General features: G+C 38.5%; 1 protein-coding gene across 1 annotated transcript in view; it reads left to right on the top strand.

Moving 5' to 3' along the window:
* The window catches only part of PKHD1 (PKHD1 ciliary IPT domain containing fibrocystin/polyductin), a 420,109-nt gene that overhangs the window by 304,859 nt on the left and 93,720 nt on the right, over positions 1-21,530 (top strand). Inside the window, exons 55-59 of the mRNA XM_059075914.1 lie at positions 1,870-2,024; positions 3,360-3,512; positions 8,068-8,946; positions 9,648-9,816; positions 11,415-11,572. Of these exons, the coding sequence (XP_058931897.1) occupies positions 1,870-2,024; positions 3,360-3,512; positions 8,068-8,946; positions 9,648-9,816; positions 11,415-11,572 (1,514 nt within the window). The remainder of the gene's footprint in view (positions 1-1,869; positions 2,025-3,359; positions 3,513-8,067; positions 8,947-9,647; positions 9,817-11,414; positions 11,573-21,530) is intronic.

Genomic DNA, 21,530 nt, shown 5'->3' with positions numbered 1-21,530 from the left:
TATTCTACAGATATACTTTGTTTTTTTTCCTGTTCTTTTACATTATAGTTTATTACAAGATATTGAATGTCGTTCCCTGTGCTATACAGTAAATCCTTGTTGTTTATTTTATATATGGTAGTATGCATCTGTTAATCCCATGTTGCCAATTTATCCCACCCCTTTTCCCCTTTGGTAACCATAAGTTTGTTTTCTACATCTGTTTCTCTTTTGTAAATAAGTTCATTTGTATTATTTTTCAGATTTCACATATAAGTGATATCATATAATATTTGTCTTTCTCTTACTTCACTTAGTATGATAATCTCTAGGCCCATTCATGTTGCTGCAAGTTGCATTATTACATTATTATTTTTATGGCTGAGTAATAGCCCATTGTGTATATATACCACAGCTTCTTTATCCATTCATCTGTCAGTGAACACTTGGGTTGTTTCCATGTCTTGGCTATTGTGAACAGTGCTGCTATGAACACTGGGGTGCATTATCTTTTCAAATTAGAACTTTTGTCTTTTCCGGATATATGCCTGGGAGCGGGATTGCTGGATCATATGGTAACTCTATTTTTAGTTTTTAAGGAACCTCCATACTATTTTCCACAGTGGCTGCTCTATGGATACACTTTGTTTGGAATATTTATTGTTTGTCTCCTTTCTGCTACATTCTCACTTTGGCACTTCCACGTGGTTCTCTATAATAGCTTCTGTACTGGCTTCCTAAATATTTGATATATGCAATTAGGGGGTCAAAAGTACCCTTGCATCTCCTCTTTACCTTTACACTTCCTACTGATCCTTAAAGATTCCATCACATCTCGTACAAGACATTCAATCTCCCCTCCAGCACACAATGATTTTCCCACTGTCTGAATCACTATTCCATGTGATTTTCTCATTTATAATTTTAATAAAAATATGCTTCTTAGTGATTGATACTGAACTGCTTCAGGTATGTATTTCCTGTTCTTCCAAGCAGTTTCTATAGGAGAGGAAAATATTGGGTTTTTTTTATTGATTTGGTGTATTACTTAGCATCTAGTACATACAGAACATAAAGAAGAGTTCCAATAAATGCCTGCTACACTGGATTGATGTATCTTTTCTGGAAATCAGAACTTGTTGAGCCTGTTGACTCAGTGGCATCTTGTCTAATAAATTAGAGTCTTGAATTTAATTTCAAAAACTACTCTAATTTTTGGCTCATTAATCAAACTTCATTATTATACTATAAAAATTTAGTTCAAATGTTAGAACATAGAGCTGGTGGCCTTATTCATTTATTAGCAGGAGTTCAGGATCACTTTTTTTTTTTTCTTCTTTTCCCTGAGCCATTTTTTTTTAACATCTTTATTGGAGTATAACTGTTTTACAATGGTGTGTTAGTTTCTGCTTTACAACAAAGTGAATCAGTTATACATATACATATGTTCCCATATCTCTTGCATCTCCATCCCTCCCACCTGCCCTATCCCACCCCTCTAGGTGGTCACAAAGCACAGAGATGATCTCCCTGTGCTATGTGGCAGCTGTTTCCCAATCGAGGAAGACGATTTCCATTTTAGGAAACCATATGTAGATGGCATATACTAAACTCTGGAACTTTTACTCTTTCTTGTTCCTTTGTCTGGTACTTTATGGCCACAGAATATCTTTGTTATCCCTGTGTTGTATACATATCAGCCAGAAGATGAACTCCATTGGCATTAATTTTTTTGCAAAGACCTTTTTTCTCTGTCTTGACTTGATATTTCTACTTTACTCTCCCTGGTGGGAATTGTTGTTTGCAGTGGATTTCCTCTTCTCCCTGGAGTTAGGAGGTCATCTGTGTCGTACTGCCAGTGTACCTGATTCCATCTTTGTGCTGTTACAGAATTATAGTACAGAACACAGTGGATTGGCGACCCCAAGACAAGATTGTCCTTAGTTCCTCTTCATATGAGCCTCATGAAGCAGAGGTCCTTACTGTGAAAGAAGTCAGGGGCCACCATGTTAGCATCCATGAACGGCTCAGACACCGGCACATCGGTAAGGCTTTGGTTTGTTAGTTAAGGGAAATGAAGAGCCAAGAAAAACGTGTTTAGCAACCTGCCTTGGGACCTTGGATCAGATCAGCGTTCAGAGGGGAGGATAATATTTTACTGCTGCCCTAGGCTCATCCTTAGAAGGCTTTATCTCCATCCCTTCATTAATTTTATTGCCTAATTAAAAAAATACTTTGATGTGAGGGAATTTTTAAACTTTTTATTTATGATGGCAAGCCTAGAAGCAAGCAGAAGGGTTAAGAACCTTGTTCAAGGTCACTGGGCATTTTCATGGCTAAGCCAGAATAAATCTCACGGGAGGAGTTTCCAGTTCATTTCCTGGCATACTGAATCACACAGCCACTTAGAATGTGGTAGTTATTGTAAATAATGACTCCTTTTTCCATACTTTAGGAATGTGTCCTTCCTGACATGAAGTTCATTTTATCAATTGACTACTACTACTGCCCCCAAATATAAATAAATAAATAAAAGCCAAATACCTTTTTCTTGAAAAAAAAAGTACTGAATATTTTAATACAGTATACACACTTAAAACATATTGCATATACATAATAAATAACCATATTTTCCGCTTCAGCCTAATAAATTTAACCCAGACAATATAGCTAATAAGTAAAAAACATGGGCATAAAGGGATTAGGGGATATCTTTCTTGTCTCTGATATGTGAGAGGGAAATACATGCTTTCAGCAGGACTGTATCTAAAGCTATTTCTAAATCATGATTTTAAGGATGATTTTGTTTCTAAAGAGTGGCGGGGGAAAGAGACATCGTTAGCAATCCTTGCCTATAACACGCAACGTACAATGCAGTGGAACAAACCAGCAAGACTGGGGAGGCTCTTTCTGGGAGTGATGAGTTCCAGACCCGCCAGGAGAGGGCGCTGCCGCTGCTGCTTCAGTCCTATCACTGCCTCAGTGGATCCGCGATTCCTCACTCTCTCAAAGAGGTTCAGGAACAATGCACAACCAAAGGCGGGAATCTCACACTGAGGAATTGAAGGAAGGAGGCTGGGGACCCTACTAATTGGACCGGTCTGCCCTGACATCCCTGTCCCGCTACCCATAGTGATTGAGGAGAAATGAATTCTTGCTCAAACACGCTCACTCTGATCCCAATGAGAGACCAGTGAACGGGCTTTTCATTTCTCAGCTGACGTTTGTGGAGGACGCCCGAGGAAAAGCAGACCTTAATGTTGGGAGGACTTCCACGGGGAAAAGAGTGTTTTCATTTGTCAGGTTCGCTGGGTCCCCAGCTGGCGATCTCCGAAATAGGTTTTAAAAAATTTTTCCTTTCCCAACTCCTGTTGCCGCAGGAAGTGACCACGTCACAGAGGATGGCCGACACATTCGTTTGGCTTCAGAGGTTGGACTTCTGACCCGAAACATACAAATCCAGAGTGATACATCATGCGGGGGGAGACTACTTGTGGGGTCCTTCAGGAAGTCCAGCGTGGAAGAGTTTTCAGGTAACTGAAATTTTAAGTTACTAAGCACTACCAACTGGAGGCTATGCATCTGGGACACTCAGAAATTCCAACGGTGGGAATTTTCATTTATAAAACAAAATATTTGAAATAGATGCTTCTCTGTGCTCTGAGAAGCTATGAATTTTCAGTCCTAATCTGTGCTTAATTATCAGTGTGATGTTAAAATAATATACTAGCTATCAGCACACAGGCACATTTTTACCTCAAAAAAAATATCTTCAGCAGATGTGAAATTTCCTCTGCTTTGAAATTATAGATGATTTAATGACCAATTGAGTTTTATCTCTCTCCTGAATTTCTATTACTCTTTCCCAGTAGCATGCTCTATTTGATGGCAGGCCTCATCTCATGCTATAAATTAATAGTGTAAATTTAAATAAGAATGATTTCCGTATTCTAGACTGCTTTAGGGATCAGTTAAATTTCTCTCATTTCTTTCAAGCTTTAGCTCTTCTGGAATGCTGCAAAGTTATTTGATTAGTACCTTTTTCTTAAACTTAGGTTCCTTAAAATTGATTCCCAAGTTGTTTCCTAGTCAAATAAAGCTCCATCTTAGAAAGTCACTGCATACATGAGTATAATAAAGGCTCTGAGAAAGCCTAGAGCAAAGGATCTAACGGTTTCCCAAATATATTGAGCATGGAACACTTTTTGTGGGTATATCTGCTTTACCAGTGTGGTAAATAGCAATGTTTGGACCTTAAAACAAAAGTTCGGGATTTCTGGTTCATAGAACAAGCTCTCTGTCTCCATAAGCTCCAGCTCCATCAGTTCTCAACAGAAGTGATTTTGCTCTTCCCTCCTGGCCAAAGGACATTTGACAACATCTGGAGCCATTTTTGCTTGTCACAGCTTTGGTGGAGCTTCTGGCATATAGGGGGTAGTTGCTCAACACTCTATAAGGCACAGGACAGCCTCCCACAAGAAAGGATTACCTGGTCCATAATGTCAGTCGTGTTGAGGTAGAGGAACCCTGCTCTGGAAGGCTAGACAAAGGCTGAATCCGGTTGTGGTTGTGTAAAACCCAAACTACCCTGCAGTTTATGAAGACAGGGAATTAGGGAGGGAGCACAAGACAGGGCCCCTTTCCACTGTAGCTGCAGTCCAGGCTGGAACGTGATCACCAGAGCAGGGCAGAAGGCCGATTCTTACAGCTGAGCACCAAAGCCAGAGCGCATCCACCAGCAATGCTGGCTCGGTCCTGAGCCTCTGGCTTGCTGGTCAGGGCTCTTAAATCATCCCCGGGGAAGGGAAAGAGAATGTGTATTCGATGCTTCTTACGGACTAGGAACCACGATGGTTTTCATGCCTACTTTGTTTCATTTAATCCTAATATCTCTGTGAGAAAGACATTTTATCCTCATTTTTATAGATGAGGAAACTGAGTCTATAATAAAATAGCCTGCTAATTTATAAAACTCCATTATGAACTTCTGAACTTCTTGAGGGTAAGGTTGGGGCTTTCAGCCCTGGTTTCCTGATATGGTAACTGCTGAGTATTAGGTGCCTAATAAACATGAGTGAATTAAATAAATGAAGAGTTAGCAAAGTCATCCAGCTCGCAAGTGGCAGAGGTAACATTCAAATTCAGGCCTGATTCTGAAGCCCTTGATAACCTTTTAATTTTATAATCATTTTAGATTTATAAAAAAGTTGCAAAGGTAGTATGGAGAGTTCCTGTGTACCTTTCATCCAGTTTCCTTTACTGTGAAAATCTGATAGAACTCTGATACATTTGTCCAAACCAGTAAATTAACATTGGTGCATTAGTGCTAACTGAACTCAAGACATTATACAGATTCCACATGTTTTTCCACTAAAGTCCTCTTTCTGTTCCAGAATCCAATCCAGGTCCCAACACTGTATTAAGAACCCTTGCATTTTTCTGTAACATATTCCAGAGCCTAGGTGAGGTAGCATCTTCAGGTATAGGTCAAGGGTGCGTGGTGTTGAATGGTCACAGGGCAGAAACGCAGGCCAGGACTTAACAATTCCTGCTTTTAAATCAGAGACCTCTGTCATTCTCTTCCTGACCAGAAATATCCAGCACGTTGTGTTCAGAATTGTGATAAACAAAAGGAAAAATAAGAAAACAGTTGTGAACGAAATCATTGCTTAATTCTCCATCTGAATGCTCAAGACATCTTAAGTATTTACTATTGACTAGTTTTCAATTGTTGGTTATTATGCACACAAGTAAAAAGATCTTGTACAATTTAAAACTATGAGTTATAACCATGCAAGTATGATGGAAAAAAAGAACACTAAGTAAAATGATAATGATGCATCGCCTTGACCAAGATTCTAGAACCACTTTCCATTCTACAAAATAAGCTTTTATGTGTGGATACACACTAGCATGGTGTCCTCTGTGCCAAAGTTCTCGGAGGCAGGTCCCATGGCCCTTTCAGCTATGTGCTGCTGGCAAGGGATACTTTAAATTACATCGAAAAGTGTGATCACCAGACAAATAGTTTTCAGATGTTTTATCATTCTGCGAATGTTTCCACACTGCCTACCAGTGTCTCCTTAATCAGTGTCATTTGAGAAATCTAGATATATTGGAATCTTGTTTGACCACCAAGAAAGACACACACACTACATCTATCCTCACAATAGCTTGGTTCTTCTTGGCAGCTGATTTGCAAGGGTTCAGGTTTCTCATCTGTGAAAAGTGAGTGGGGAAGGTGGAGGATTAAGGCTGGACTATCTTTGTGCTTTAAATACTAAAATGACACAACTCTTTCCATTTTTAATGAGGGGAATAACTTTATAGTTTACCTTGGGCAGGACCTTTAAAAAAGAAGAAGAATAAAGGAAAGAAGTAAGGGACAAAGCTGTGGCCTACCTAGCTAAGGACACGTGATATCTGTTGGCACAGGACTGTGGCCCAATCACTGGAATCTCAGTGCAAAGCTGTTCTGTTTATTCCATCACATCCCGCATGCTCCCCACTGAGCCTGAGTGGGGGTTAACAGTACAGCCTCTGCATCCATATGCCTGGGTCCAAGTCCTCACATGCCACTTAGCCCTTCTCTGCCTCAGTTTTCTTATCTGTAAAATGGGGATAACAGCACCTATCAGATATAGGATTTCTACAGAAATTAAGAGTATATATATATATATATGACACACATACGCACACACATATAGAACAGTGCCTGGTATATAATGAGTGCTATATTACAGTTAGGTGTTATATTTATTAATTCAACTTATTTCCCCCCTATATTCATGTTATTATCTATTTTACCAAGAGTATATACATTGACAAATTAGTGCTCATTTTATATATATATATATATATATATATATATATATATATTTTTTTTTTTTTTTTTTTTTTTTTTTTTTGGCGGTACGTGGGCCTCTCACTGTTGTGGCCTCTCCTGTTGTGGAGCACAGGCTCCGGACGCACAGGCTCAGCGACCATGGCTCACGGGCCCAGCCGCTCCGTGGTATGTGGGATCTTCCCAGACTGGGGCACGAACCCGTGTCCCCTGCATCGGCAGGCGGACTCTCAACCACTGTGCCACCAGGGAAGCCCTCATTATATTTTTAAATCAATCTAGTGACTGTATTTTATACTGTTTTAACAATGTCTATTTTAAAAGTACAAATAAAACTCCCAATAAGACTAAATAATTCACTATCCTCCCTTGACATAAGAAAATGTAGAAAATCTTCTTATTGTGAAAAGGAAACAGGGATTATAGTGTGGCTAGAATAAAATACAGAAAAAAATTTAAGGCTCTTAAAGTAACTTAAAAATATGTTGTCACCTGTATCATGTCTTCATCAAGAAGACTGTTATGTTTCTGGACATCCACTGAGCAGAAGTTTTGCACTTATACTCTTCTTTAAATATGCTTAAAATATTGTATATAGTTGGCATTTCATTCATGCAGTATCTTTGTGGGGATGGCTGTGGCCTTTTCACATGGGGTCCCTGAAAGGGGACATGACTTTGAGGTGAGTGGCCAGGAAGCCACATTCCCTTCATTCTTAGCCAGTTCCTTGACCCAGCCCTGCAGACAGGTGCCCAGAATCTTTAAGCTAGCTGTGCCCATCCCCAAAGCCTATCTCCTTCTTCTGTCTTTCTTTCATCTCTCTCCATCCTATCACCAGACTCTTCAGAATGCACATGCAGTATTGTGATTTTTTTTTTTTTTTTTGCGGTATGCGGGCCTCTCACTGTTGTGGCATCTCCCGTTGCAGAGCGCAGGCTCAGTGGCCATGGCTCACGGGCCCAGTCGCTGCACGGCATGTGGGATCTTCCCGGACCGGGGCACGAACCTGTGTCCCCTGCATTGGCAGGCAGATTCTCAACCCCTGCGCCACCAGGGAAGCCCTATTGTGATATTTTTAATGATTCAGATTTTGTTAGTGAGACTCAATGACGTAAAATATAGTGCTGGTGCTGAAAATAAACATATTTTAATGAAAAATCTGCATATCCCAATGCCATTGGATGGACCATCCTGACTTTTGTTGGGAAGAAGCAAGTACCTGATGACATGCGTTTTGCTTGCAGGTATCCTTCAACTGTTCAATGTGGAAATTCAGAACTTTGGTTCGCCACTGTATTCCTCCATCGAGCTCATTGATATGTCGGCAGGATCCTGGATAATATCTTGTACTCTGCACCAAAGCTGTGGTGGGGGCATTCGTGCAGCTGGCAGTCAGGGGATTGTTTTAAATGACAATGTAGTGTTTAGCACAGCTGGCCATGGCATTGATTTGGAGGGTCAGGACTATTATCTCTCTAATAACCTTGTGGTTCTGACGACACAGTCAGCGTGGTCTCCCGTTTGGGTGGCAGGAATCAAAGTGAATCAGGCAAAGGACATCCATCTCCATGGCAACGTTGTGGCAGGATCTGAGAGACTTGGCTTTCACATCCGAGGCTATCAGTGCTCCTGTCCTGAAGCTCTTTGGTCTGACAACGTGGCCCACTCAAGTCTTCATGGCCTTCATCTCTATAAGGAGACTGGACTGGACAACTGTACCAATATCTCTGGCTTCTTGGCTTTCAAGAACTTTGACTACGGTGCCATGCTCCATGTGGAGAATGGCATGGAAATAGAGAAGCTCACTCTGGTAGACAATACGATTGGCCTTTTGGCAGTAGTTTATGTGTCTTCTGCTCCACAGTGTTATAGTGAAAATCTACAGATTGTGGTTAGGAATTCAGTCATTGTGGCCACTAGCTCATCTTTTGACTGCATTCAGGACAAAGTTAAGCCTTGTTCTGCCAACGTGACATCACCTGATCGAGCTCCTTCCAATCCCAGAGGGGGTCGAGTTGGTATTTTGTGGCCTGTATTCACGTCGGAACCAAATCGGTGGCCTCAGGAGCCATGGCACAAAGTGAGGAATGGCCATTTAATTTCAGGCATCATGAAACTTCAAGGTAGGTTGTTTGGATTTCCAAGCAATGTAGTGTCATGCATCTGGGCATAGAAGCTTTAACAGCATTTTGAAATTATATCAACAAAACATACAGTGTAGTCTGGTGTTTGCTGTCCAATCGACCATCTACTGGGCATTGATAACCACAATGGTAGTTTATAATGACAGTGAGTGATTTCTTTAAAAAGTCACTGCTGTATACATATTGGAGAACTTTCACAGGGAAATATTTAATTTCATTATATGCCTAATCTCTTAGGTACGTGTTACTTTTCCTGTCATACAGAGGAGGAAATTGATAGGCGGAAGTTGTGCCTCAGTGAGGTTGCCAAATAGTTGGTGGGGCAGCCAGGATTTAATTCAATTATACTAATACCTACACAGAGAATCTTCTATCAGCTCTCTTTTGTACTATTGTACTCACTCCTCACTGGATTTTGATCAAATCTTTGATGGAAAGTATTGCTCTTAAGATGTCAATGTGTTGGAATGCTCTTCTACTTTGTATACAATGTCCATGTCTTCAAGAATTAAAGATATTTTAAGTCAAGATTTATGTAAACTCCTGGAACTACCCTGGACAGTAGCTTAAACTTACTCCTGGTTATACATTAGTATAAGAATATTTAGTTGTGTAGTCTGTATTTGTGGTTGGTAGTTTACATGATATAATGTTGTAATACCTTAAACATTTTTTTTCAGATGTGACCTTTTCTAGTTTTGTGAAGAGTTGCTATAGCGATGATCTAGATGTCTGCATTCTGTCCAATGCAGAGAACACTGGAATCGTGCCTCTAATAACGGCAGAGAGGACCAGGATGCTAAAGATCAAAGATAAAAACAAGTTCTACTTTCCTCCTTTACAAACCAGGTACTGGTTTTGGTATTTATAGTATACCATATTTATGAAGGGTTTGGTAATTCTCCAAATACCTGAACATGTTTTTTAAACAAGGATAAAATCATCAATGGGAATAGAAATAAGTCCTTCTAGAAAAATAAGGTAGATTGATTGGTCCCAATTTTTTACCCTCCTATATTTGTGCCCTTTGAGATACGATTTTTGCAATCTCTCTCACTGAAGAGAGACTGTTTCTCTCTTCCTTGAATCTGGGATCCACCACGTGATATCCTCTGGCAGACAAAAGCGGCAGAAGTGATGTATTGAAAGTTTTATTGATATTGTTTAATTGTTTTATCTTTATTAGAGGTACTTCTTTGGGATGTTTTCTAAATCAATGGAGAAAATTGACCCTGATTCTTGAACCTTCCATGGAGTATGGTGTCACTAGTTTTCAGAAGGAGGCTTGGGTGTCCTTGTGCAGGCACTGGTGGGGAAGGAGACCATGTCTGCTGTTAGGAATCCCTAGAATGAACCATATGGCTTAGACAGATATTTGTTCTCAGACCAAGCGTAACTACTGTTCTTGAACATATGATCTGAGAGTTTTATTCAAGAATCTGAAAACTAGACAAGGATTTTTTTTTTTTTTTTTTTTTGCTGTAAGAGGGAGTGGGAAAGTCAGAGCAGGGAAAATAGGTTATTTTTTCTTTCCTATAACATTGGGAAAGCTTCTTTAGTTGGAATAAAAGAATCAGGAAAACCACCCTAATTAGAAAGTTTATATGTTTGGCCCAACACCAATCTCTTTTTGATGTCCATCCATGAACCGTTTTGGGAACCTAAACATTATTAGGTATACAATTTGTGTTATTCTGTCATTTTTTTCTACTGTCCAATCTTCTTTATGTTCAAGTCTTACCTATGGGATGAAATAGTTATAAAGCTAAATGATATTAGCATTTGATTCTTTGTACTATTAATACCTGACACATGGTTGGCATGCAATAAATATTTAATATTATTACTAATGGTACCTAAAAATGTCAGATGAGAGGAAATCAAATAAATTCTCTACAATTCAATGTTATAATTGCCAATAACTTGTTTATATTCCCTGCTTGACTCTAAATTCTTATGCCTGTGTTTATCACCATTGTATTCCCTAACGTACAAGTAGTAGGTTTTCAATAGATATTTATTGAATGAGAACATCTTTTTTTTACATTGTTTTTATATAGCACGGGTATAATCGATATTTACAATGAAAATCTTAAAATACTGCAAGGCCCCAAAGTTCCATAAAGCATTGATCACATCATGTTTAATAAATATTATTAGTTAGGGGCATTTTATTGTATCTTGAATCTTAGAAAATTAGTGATTTATGTAAAGACTATATAACTCGATATCCAGAATATTTGGTTAATAAGAATTGTCTTTTTTTCTTGACCATATAACTGGGAAATAACATTTTCTCTAGAGTGTTATTTCATATCTAGGTAACACGTTATTAATAATAAAATTTTATTGAATTGATTTTTCATAACGTCAACACTACCAATATATGTTTCCTTTTGGCGGCTTATCATGGAAATGAGGGAGTTGCTTTCTATCTATCTTCCCAGGAAAGATTTGGGAATGCTGGTCTGCTCTGAATCTGATTGTGAAAGTCCTAGAAAATATCTCTTTAAGGATCTGGATGGGAGAGCCCTGGGTCTGCCTCCACCAGTTTCTGTATTTCCTAAAATTGAAGCAGAATGGACTGGATCCTTCTTCAACACAGGTCAGTTCTATCTGAACTCGATGTCTCCAGTAGAGGGAATAAGCATGGGACGGAGCTGGTTTGGCTGTGTGGTCCAGTGGGAACAAAATATCCTGGAGAGGAACTGAGCAATAGAGTTGGAGTCTGTGCCAGTAAGCTGCTCAACTCACCTCTATCTCAGGAATGTTGGGTGCTTAAGGGATGTCACAGTACCACTGTTGTGCCCTCCATGAGATTGCCTGTGGTCCATGTCAAAGGTACAGACTCCCAACACCTACCTGTGCACAGGTGAAGAGAATGGTCCTCTCACTAGGTTGGTCTCTTGGGCCTGAAGCAGCACTCTCTGTGCTCAGCGTTTCGCAGTGTCTGCCTTGGAAGCCGTTCCTCTAGATTCTGAATCTTTCTCTTCTGCCAGAGCTAAATGCCCGCACTCTGGAAAGGGTGGTAGACTAGATGGCATGCCTTCTTTTTTGCCTTCCTTTTCTCCATCTTCTAATTGTCCCTGCGGGACTATGATCAAAATCCCTTCTTCTTATTCTTGCTTTTACAAGCCCATCCGGCTGTCAATTTTTATAGCTGGACCCCTGGAGAGATCATCGTCTTTCTACTTCTACAAACAAGGCAACTCTGAGTTTACATTTTTGTTCAGATGGAAACTGTTGCGAGTACATCCAAAGAACTTTCCCAACTTTCTTCCTACTTCACTGGATGACTCTTTTCAGACTTCTTTTCTAGTCTCCCTTTCTCTTTTGAAGTTTTGAATATTCCAGGACTATGTCCTCAGACCTCTTCTCTTCCTATCTTGCTCCTAAGTCCAAAGTTGAAATACCATTTACTGCTGATGAATTTATATCTCCAGCCCAGACTCCACCCTAAACTGTAGTCTGTTATAACCAACTGACTCCACTGAGAGGTATAATTTGCATTTCAGACTCAATATGCCCCAAATGGGGACTCCTGGAGACATGACCCTCAGTTGTCCCAGCTAAGCCATGCAGAAGCAAAAATGTTGACACTTCAAAACCTTACTCTTCATTGGCCGAGGGATGCTTCTGGGTACGCGAACTCTCCAGCCCTTTGGCTTTCCCTGAACAGGCCAATCATTCCCTTTCCCATGGCCAGGAAAAACCTTTCCTGGAAGGTTTCCTTCTGAGGAAGGAAAAACCTTCCTCAGAAAGGAGTGGTAGGTTTTTGTAGCAGCCATCTTTGGTATGTGAAGGTGAATGCCAGGAAGATATGGGGTGACACTGAAAATGTCTCTTGCAAACAGGAACTCTAAAATGTCCATCAAATACTCCAGGTGTGAATAATAATATTTTTTCAATGAATTCTTAGGTGGTGCTTACCATGTGTTGTAAATATACTGTTTAGGCACAAGCATATTTGCTGCTGGTTGAAAAGCTGTATATTTTATTTTTTCACCACTCTTTGTCTTGGTTGTGGAACATGATTCAATGGTAAAACTCTGATAGGTATTATAATATTACATGCTACTTACTATCAGCATATGGGCAAGCGTGAGCATATGTGTGGGAGGCTGAAGGTATATTGGGAGGTGTGTAGGATGGACTGCCTTAAACTCCTGATGCTTTAAAGCTTTATAGCATTTTAAATGAGGTTGCTATAGGTCCTAACTGTAAGGATTCCCACAATAGAATCCACTGTTTATTGCACTACAAATACAGTCTGTGTCTTCTTGCCATGAAGGAGACAGCACATAGTAAATGGTGCCTTCCGGGTACTAACAGGATTGGAGTGTTTTCCTGTGACTTCCAAAATAGGAATAGATCCCTCCTTCCCTAGTTCAAGCCCCTTCTCATTTTTTAAACCATAGTTTTATGCTACTTTCCAGTTTCTGTCCACAATATGGTGGAGGAGAAAAGCACAAATTTAATCTTAAGAGAATAAATGTCTATTTTGTATTTTTCCTCTTCAAGACAAGAATCTATGGTCATCTATAAAACAGTGGAAGCAGCCCAGCAAAGATGAAAATGGAGGCCTCTGGAACCAACTCTTATATTTATTCCAAATGGCGTTGAGTTTAACACACCCTTTTGGCCTTTCTCCATTTTATTAACAAACAGTTTAGAGTTCATTGCCTTTGAGGTTTATTTTTAACTTGAAAAATACAAATTTTATTTGCACATATAAGTTCACATGCAAAAGTCAGACAGATATCCACAGGTCCCAATGTATTGTCATATGCTCCGGTGTTGGGAGCAAAAATTATCCATGTGTATCAGCTGTGAGGAACACTGTGCCAGTAGATTTTGCTATCTGTGTAATGCAGGGTGTGTAGCCAGGGGAAAAGTGAGCTGTTAATTTTGTTTTGTACTTATCTGTAAGTTCGCATTTGCAGCCAACTTTGAAACATGCATGGCAACAGGGTGCAAGGCAGCTAATCCCAGGCAGGGGAACCTCTAAGAACCATTTGCATTTTATTCTGGAAAGAATTTCTTTTGATGATGGAGGCATCTGATCATCTGAAAATCCAAAATTATAAAAACAAAGTCTTGAAATTAATATCCCATTTAGGTAGGACTAGATCAATACTAGAGCTTTCCACCCTGGCTTCTGACTCATTTTCTCTCTGTCCCAGTCTACAAATGCATGGAATCACCTCCCAGCCCACTTTGTACATATGGCTACTGATGTAATTGGGAGAAGACTGAAAGAAATCAGAGCTTTGGTTTCAATAGCATTTTACAATTCCTTAGCCATGATATACAAAGTAGAAAGGGGGTGTAACGGAAGTTAGCATCCCTTGAGCACCTTTTGCTCGTGATGTGCTGAAGTTGGCATTTTCACTCATTCAGCAAATGCATTTGACCATCTGTAGTCTACCAGTACCTTTCTAAGGATGGGAACTATAGTTGTGAATAACACTCCTGCTTTCATCAAACTTATGTTCCAGTGGAGATTATATATCTATATCTATAAACAAATAAATAAAAATATTTCAATAGTGATGAGAGGTATGAAGAAAATAAAACAAGAGTTTTGGGCTAGAGAGGTAGCTTCAGGTGTGTGTGGGTGTATGTAGTGTGTGGTGTGGTGTGTGTAAGGGAGCTGCTGTTAGAAATAGAGTTACAATTTCAATGAGGCCTGAATGAGGAGCAAGGAATCACTCCTCTGAGCAGACAGAGGAGCTTTCCAAGGAGAGGGACCAGCCAGAGCAGGGGCTCTGATACTAGAATAGCCTCAACGTGTCTGAGGGGTGGGTGGAAAAGAGACCCATGGGTGATGTATAGTTAATGAGAGGGGGCCTAGTTGCAGGTAGTCAGGGCTTAGCCCCTTTATAGGCCAGAGTAATTTAGTAAGATGGTGTCGGAAGGTGGTGCTAGGATTTTATTCACTTTCTGAGAAGATCGTACAAGCTGCTGTGGAGTGAATAGATCATGGTGAGGGCGAGGCTGGGAGCAGGCAGTGTAGTTAGAAAGCTGGGGTTGAGGGGGCCCAACAGATGCAGGACTCCGTGAGTGGTCCACCACCGCCCTGTGCTGCCCACAGACTGCGCCGGTCCACAGTGAGGTGATGACAGAAATGTCCCCTGTAGAACCAGAGCTACTTGACAGGAATTGTACATCTGTTGGATCTAATGAACAAAACTTAGGGCTTTCATTTTGTATGTCTAATTTGTCTGATAATTTGCGTTATATTTTAAATGCGTTGGTTCTCAATAGACTGGAAATTTTGAAACAAACAAAACATAAAACCCCCGCGTTCTCCTGCCCTTGTTCTCCTTCTTCAATTTAGGAGGTAAATTTGATGTGCTTAGGACAGTGGCTCCCAAAGCTGGCTTATTATCAGAATCACCTAGGGCATTAAACATTCGTTTGCATGAGTCGATAGGTGTGTGAAGCCCAAGCCTTTGTATTTAACACATACACAAACACACATACACACAAATACACACACATACACACATACATACATACCCACACACATGCATACGTACACATACACACACACAGACGTCCTCCCCAAGTGATTCTGCTGTGCTAAGGTTTGATAATCACTATTATAGAGTTATACGCCCCCTTTGAAGTAAACAGGCAGGATGTTAAGAGACAATTAATATTTTTAATTTAAAAAGCGGGCAGTTTCAGTTTCTCATGAAGAATCAAGAATAAGCTCTCTGTGCCAAATACCAGCAGACATAAACATACTTGCTTATATACACACTGGATATATTTCTGAAAGGGAAAAGAACATTAACTAAAAAGACATAGGAGTATTTACAATCTAAATTAAGTCTTTAATAATAGGAATATATTAAACCTTTTTAAAAAATTCAGATTATTTTTCCTGGTGTTGAAGTGAGTTAAATGACCTCAGCATATCACTTTCACAATATATCACCGGATAAAAATGTGTTCAATGTTAAGTTTATTTTTTAAACTATATATTGAATCATTGTATTAAAAGTCTAAACTCGTGATAAGCTTTTCCCACACTTTCCTCAACATCATGCCCAGCAAAGTACTGTGGTCTGACTGGGACTTCTGACCAAATCCACCTTCAGGGCAGGTGAGAGTTTCCCATTCTTTCCCAGGAAAGAGTAAGAAACATTTTTCAAATCGTGTTACTTCTTGGACACTTCTTGAGAAAGAAAGTTATAAACCATTATGGAGATCTTAAAAGTGACTAGCCTCAAATCAAAAATAAAAGATGAGGTTGGTGAAAAAGAAAATAAAGCTGGCACTTGACTGTCAGCACATAGAGTGATGAAGTGGTTTGTAACTGAATAATGGGGAAACTCAAGTTTCAGTGTGGAGAAGTGTGCTCAGCTGCCTAACAGAGAGCAGCCAGCATGTTTTCAACTGTTTGTTGCTAGGTCTTGAAATGTGTCTTTTCTTTAAGCTTTCCAGGCTTCTCTTTTTCCCCATTTGCCCTGGGAATGATAGCAAGATGGTATTATAAAATGGGAGAAGGAGGGGGAGGGAGAAAATGAGAGGACAGGACGCAGAGAGGAAACGGTTGTTAGAAAATTTGTCTGCCAATATATGTGCTTGTAGAGGTCTTTTCCTCTAGCTAGAGGGGGAAATACCATTCTCTTTTCCCAAGCAATTATAGGCCCCAAAGATTGAAACTTGGTCTATAGCTCTTTAATCTCAGCAGATATTTATGGTTAAACATTAGACTTTTAGGATTCCAGATGTCAGAGTATTAAAATATAAAGGCACAGTGGAGTCCCAGAAAATATTAGAATCTTTGGGATATGTGACTGCAGGGATTTTTATCCTGAGCAGAGGAGGATAAAGCTTCCGGGGATGCTTTGTAAGACCCAAAGAGCACCTTTCTTCCACCTTAGTCTCTCCCTCTTCCACAACTTGTCTGGTCTCCAGGCAGTGAAGGGCATAACAATATTTGATTGCATTTTTAAATAATCCGTACTGTGAAGTGTAGTGCTTTTCCTGTGTGACTTGTAAAGGGTGATGTAAAGAGGCATTATGATCTCCCGGAGCAATTTCCCTTTCCTTTCTTCAATCTAGACATCCTATTTCTGTGATTCTCTTGCTCTTCAGCCCTTCCATTAACAACTACAGGTTGAGTATGTTTCTGACTCTGTGCTAAGACCTTCAGATGAATGACCTCATTTAATGCCATGGACAGGATCTATCCTAGGAGATAAATATTCTTGTCCCCTCTATTTTATCTGTGTGGAAGCCGATGAGACACATAGGCAACTTGCCCAAGTCATACAACTAATTAATAGAAGATTCAGGACTGAACCCGTGTTTTTAACACTGTGCTGTACTGTACACAGTACCCTCCTTCGACTTTTTCTTGCTTCTTTCACTACATTGTCCAAGGTAAGCTCTCTGCGATCTATCAGCTTTTCTCACACACAAAGCTCTATCTATGAAGAACAAAGCAAACTGAAACTGGGCAATTATTCCAGCAATTATCCACCCTAACTAGCAATAATAATAGTTACCATTTATCTGGCATATTCCATGTGCCATGCATTATGCTAAGTGGCTTATAAACATTCCCATTTATCCCTACAACAACCTTAACATGTAAGAATTATTATCCCTTTCAGCATTTGAGGGAATAAGGGTTTAGAAAAGTTAACTAATTTTTCATGGTCCCACAGCTAGAATGTGCAGAACCAAGATTTAAATCTGTATTTGTCTGACTCCAAAGTCTGGGCTTGTAACCACTTCTAGGTAATTATCATCGTGTGGTCTGAATCATCTGGTGGGGTGCTGTACAGAGATATATTTAACCGAGTAATTCACATATTTCCACTTTACATGGTAAGAAATAGATGTTTAGATTAAAAAAATAACTGTCAATTACTATGACATTTTTAAGGAACAATGTAATAGCAATCACACAAAAACCTCATCTAGTTCCTGTTCTTCCTCTTCTTCTAGTATATATGTGTATATATATATATATTTGTTTTCATGGACAAACTAAATGGATTCTGTCACATCCAAGAAAAGCATTTTGCCAGCGTTAACCACTGAAGGTTGTGTGATGGCAATAGAGTTGTATGGAGAAGAAGCTTTGGTCATGAGATCAAAAGAGTATTACGGTAATTTTTCTGTAACTTCTCCTCTTCCCCCAGTGACTTAATGTAGGGTTTTTTTTTTTTTTTCCAACCTAGGCAAATAGTTATCGAGTACCCAGTGAGAGCAAAGCACTGTGTACTGTTGGAGTAACCTAGAAAGAACATCAAGGTAGATAAGAAAAGAAGGCATATGTGAAAGAGGCAAGTAAAGAATTGTGTTTAGAAGGATCAGACGCAGGGCTTCCTGTGCATTGCAATGTAATAGCTCCCCTATGGAATGCCCCGGCTCCCACATGCAGTTGGGACTCTGTCTCTTTATGTCCTTGTTTCATCTATCACTCAATTCCATTATAGCTCATCTCATGCTCTACAGCCATCACTTTACAAGCCTGCCTTCTCATCAGACTGAGTACCTTGAAGGCAAACATCTTTGAATTTTTAGTACAATCTTTGGAACGTAATATGTGCCCAGTATATGTTTGCTGAGTGAGGGAATAAATGAATAAATGGGTGACTAAATGAGTGAAAAAGTCAAGAATTGAAGTTTGCCATCAGCTGTTTCACAAAATGTCTTGTACGTTTACTCAGTGTATAATTTGTTTTAGCATTTTTAAAGAGTGTTTCCCATTCACTTATCTTAGGAGATTGTGAAAAATGTGATGCATGGCCAGATATATGTTGAAAACTCTGACCATTCCCATTTTGGAGATTCATCACATGCATTAAAATATTAAAGGTTCTGATAAGTCCTGCAATTAAAAAAAAAAAACTCTTCAACTTTGTGTTATCCAGTATTTCTCAAACTTTTTGACTACAGAATACATTTTCACACTACGCATGAGTACTCCTTGGAATTAGTGTAGTTCAGAATGCATTTTGGGGAATATTGTCTCATATTAATCCATTAGCCTGCAGAAATACATGCCAGTTGGAAACGAATGATAAGATTACAGTATCTTTGATTTTGATGGTTTCTTGAAGGTCAATCAGTTGCACTTCCCATTCAATGTGAGGATGGCCTCTATTGTTAACTTTCCCAGGAAGTGGGGATTCATTCTCTTACAAGACTGCCTAATATATTTTGAATAGTTTTAATTGTTAGGATCTTCCTGTATGATTTCTATCTACTAACCTAGTCTGCTTTCTGGTGATAGAGTATAAGTAATTCTTTCCATATTGCATCTTTTTACATATTCAAAAGCGGTTACCTTTTTCTAGCATAGAAATTCTAAACTTTTTTCTGTTAGTAAATATATGACAGATTTTTTTCAGGTTTTCACTTTCTAAACTGGCTTGTTTTGATGTTCTTCAATTGTTGATGATTTTTCCAAAATGTAGAAACCAGAACTGAGCATTGCCTATCCAGAACAGCATTGTCCAATAGAAATAATAACGCAAACCACAAGTGTAATTTAAATATTCTAGTGTCCAGGTTAAAAAAAGGAAAAAGAAACAGGTGAAATTTAATTAATAATATATTTTATTTAATCCAATATATTCAAAGTGTTATTTGAAGATGTAATCAGTACAAAATTACTGAGATATTTGTATTTTTTTATACTGTCTTTAAAATTTCACATGAATTTTACAGTTACAGCATATCTCAATTCAGAAACTACATTTTCATAAGAAATAGTTGATCTGTATCTAGATTTCATAAACTTTACAATTGAAAAGTAGATGCACGTACAACTTGTTCCAAATATACCTAAACATTTTTGTAACTAAATTATCAGCTTTACACTTTAAATTATATTTAATTAAAATTATATACAATTTAAAATTTAGTTCTTCAGTTGCACTAGTCATTTTTCAAGGCCTAAATAGCTACACGCAGATGAGTATTTCTTCCTTCGTTCTGGAGGGATAAATATTAAAGAGAACTGATTTTTTTAAAACCTATGTGCTAGACTGTATTTGTCTCTGATAAATTTTACTTTTATAAGTCCTTTTTATAGGTCATCATATGTATCTTGGGTTTCTAGAATTAGAAACTAGCCACAGAATTAGAAGCCATTCTGGAGACCACCTAATTGGTTCTGGGCATATAACTTGGTCAGTAAAAGAGAGAAGCTTGTCTAGCTGGGATTATCTGCCATTAGCAGAAACTACTGTTTAAATATCCAGTCCTCCAAATAAAGCATCAAGGTTTTCTGAGCCTGGGAATTTTACTATTCAGGATATAATCCTTTATTGAGAAATCTATTCACATTTCTATGGTTTGTTATATGAGAAGCAGTAACATCAATGTTCCACAAGAGGGGCTATTTTTGAATGTCGGTCACTAAGTGAAATTACTTAACTTTTTGCCATGATGATATATACTGGCTCTCTCCTTTCTCTTTTTCATTTTCTTGTCTTTCTTTCGCCTTTCCTCCCGCAGCCTCTGCCCCTGGATTATTTCCAGGACTTCATTGAATAGTAAACTGTGGTCTTATTCATAAAATTTTAATAATGGAGGAATCCTTCAATGCTGCTTTCATTCTTTTGGTACAAGAATTATTGAAAGATTTAGAAGGCAGAAGCTCAAACTTTAGCTTGTTTTATGCCTAAGATGGATGGTTTCTATGTGTTTGATTAGTGTGTGTGTGTGTGTGTATGCGTGCGCACACTTTTTAATGGAAGGAAACACTTGGGCAGTCCCACCAATAAATAAAGCACTTGTGCCTTACCAATAGGTGCTAAACAAGTTCATGACTGAGACCTTTTCATTTCAATATTATGGATCTGAAAGATTCTTTGATTTAGTTTTAAGTTTTTTCTCCAAATATTTGCACACTCACTAGGTGTAAAATTAATGCTATTTTGTAACATTCTGAATGCAATCATTAAAATATCCTAGAAATAAATATGTGGATGGAAGAAAAATTTTTTTAAAGGTCAGAAATAGATACGAAACACATTAAAGAACTTAGTTTATAACGAAGATGACATTTTAAATCATGGGAAAATAGAAACTATTCATTAATGATACTGAGGCACTCAGGGAAAAAAATTAGGAATTCATATCTTTCTCTTTATAAAAATAAATTTCATACAGATTCAAGATGAAAAAAATATATAGAATTACCAGGAAATATTGGTGAGGTTATATATTCTTAGAGTTACGGAGATTTTTCTTAGCATGAATCAAAATCTAGGACATATATGTAAATATTTGATAAATTTGACTCTTTCCAAATTAAAAAGTTCTGCAAAGAATATTAAAAACTAAACTAAAAAACTAGGGAAAAATACAACTCATACAGAAAAGGGCTAATTTCCTTAATATACCAAAAAAATTCTTACTAATATTTAAGAACAAATAAAGAACAAACCAATTCAAAAAATATTCAGAGGATTCTAAAATGTATTTCACAGAGAAATAAATACAAATGCCAAAAAGCATACACAAAGCAATACAAAACATACGAAAAGAGGGCTTCCCTGGTGGTGCAGTGGTTGAGAGTCCGC

The sequence above is a fragment of the Kogia breviceps genome, chromosome 10 (genome assembly GCF_026419965.1).
Source record: "Kogia breviceps isolate mKogBre1 chromosome 10, mKogBre1 haplotype 1, whole genome shotgun sequence".
NCBI lineage: Eukaryota > Metazoa > Chordata > Mammalia > Artiodactyla > Physeteridae > Kogia > Kogia breviceps.
This window is presented reverse-complemented; position numbering and strand designations above follow the sequence as displayed.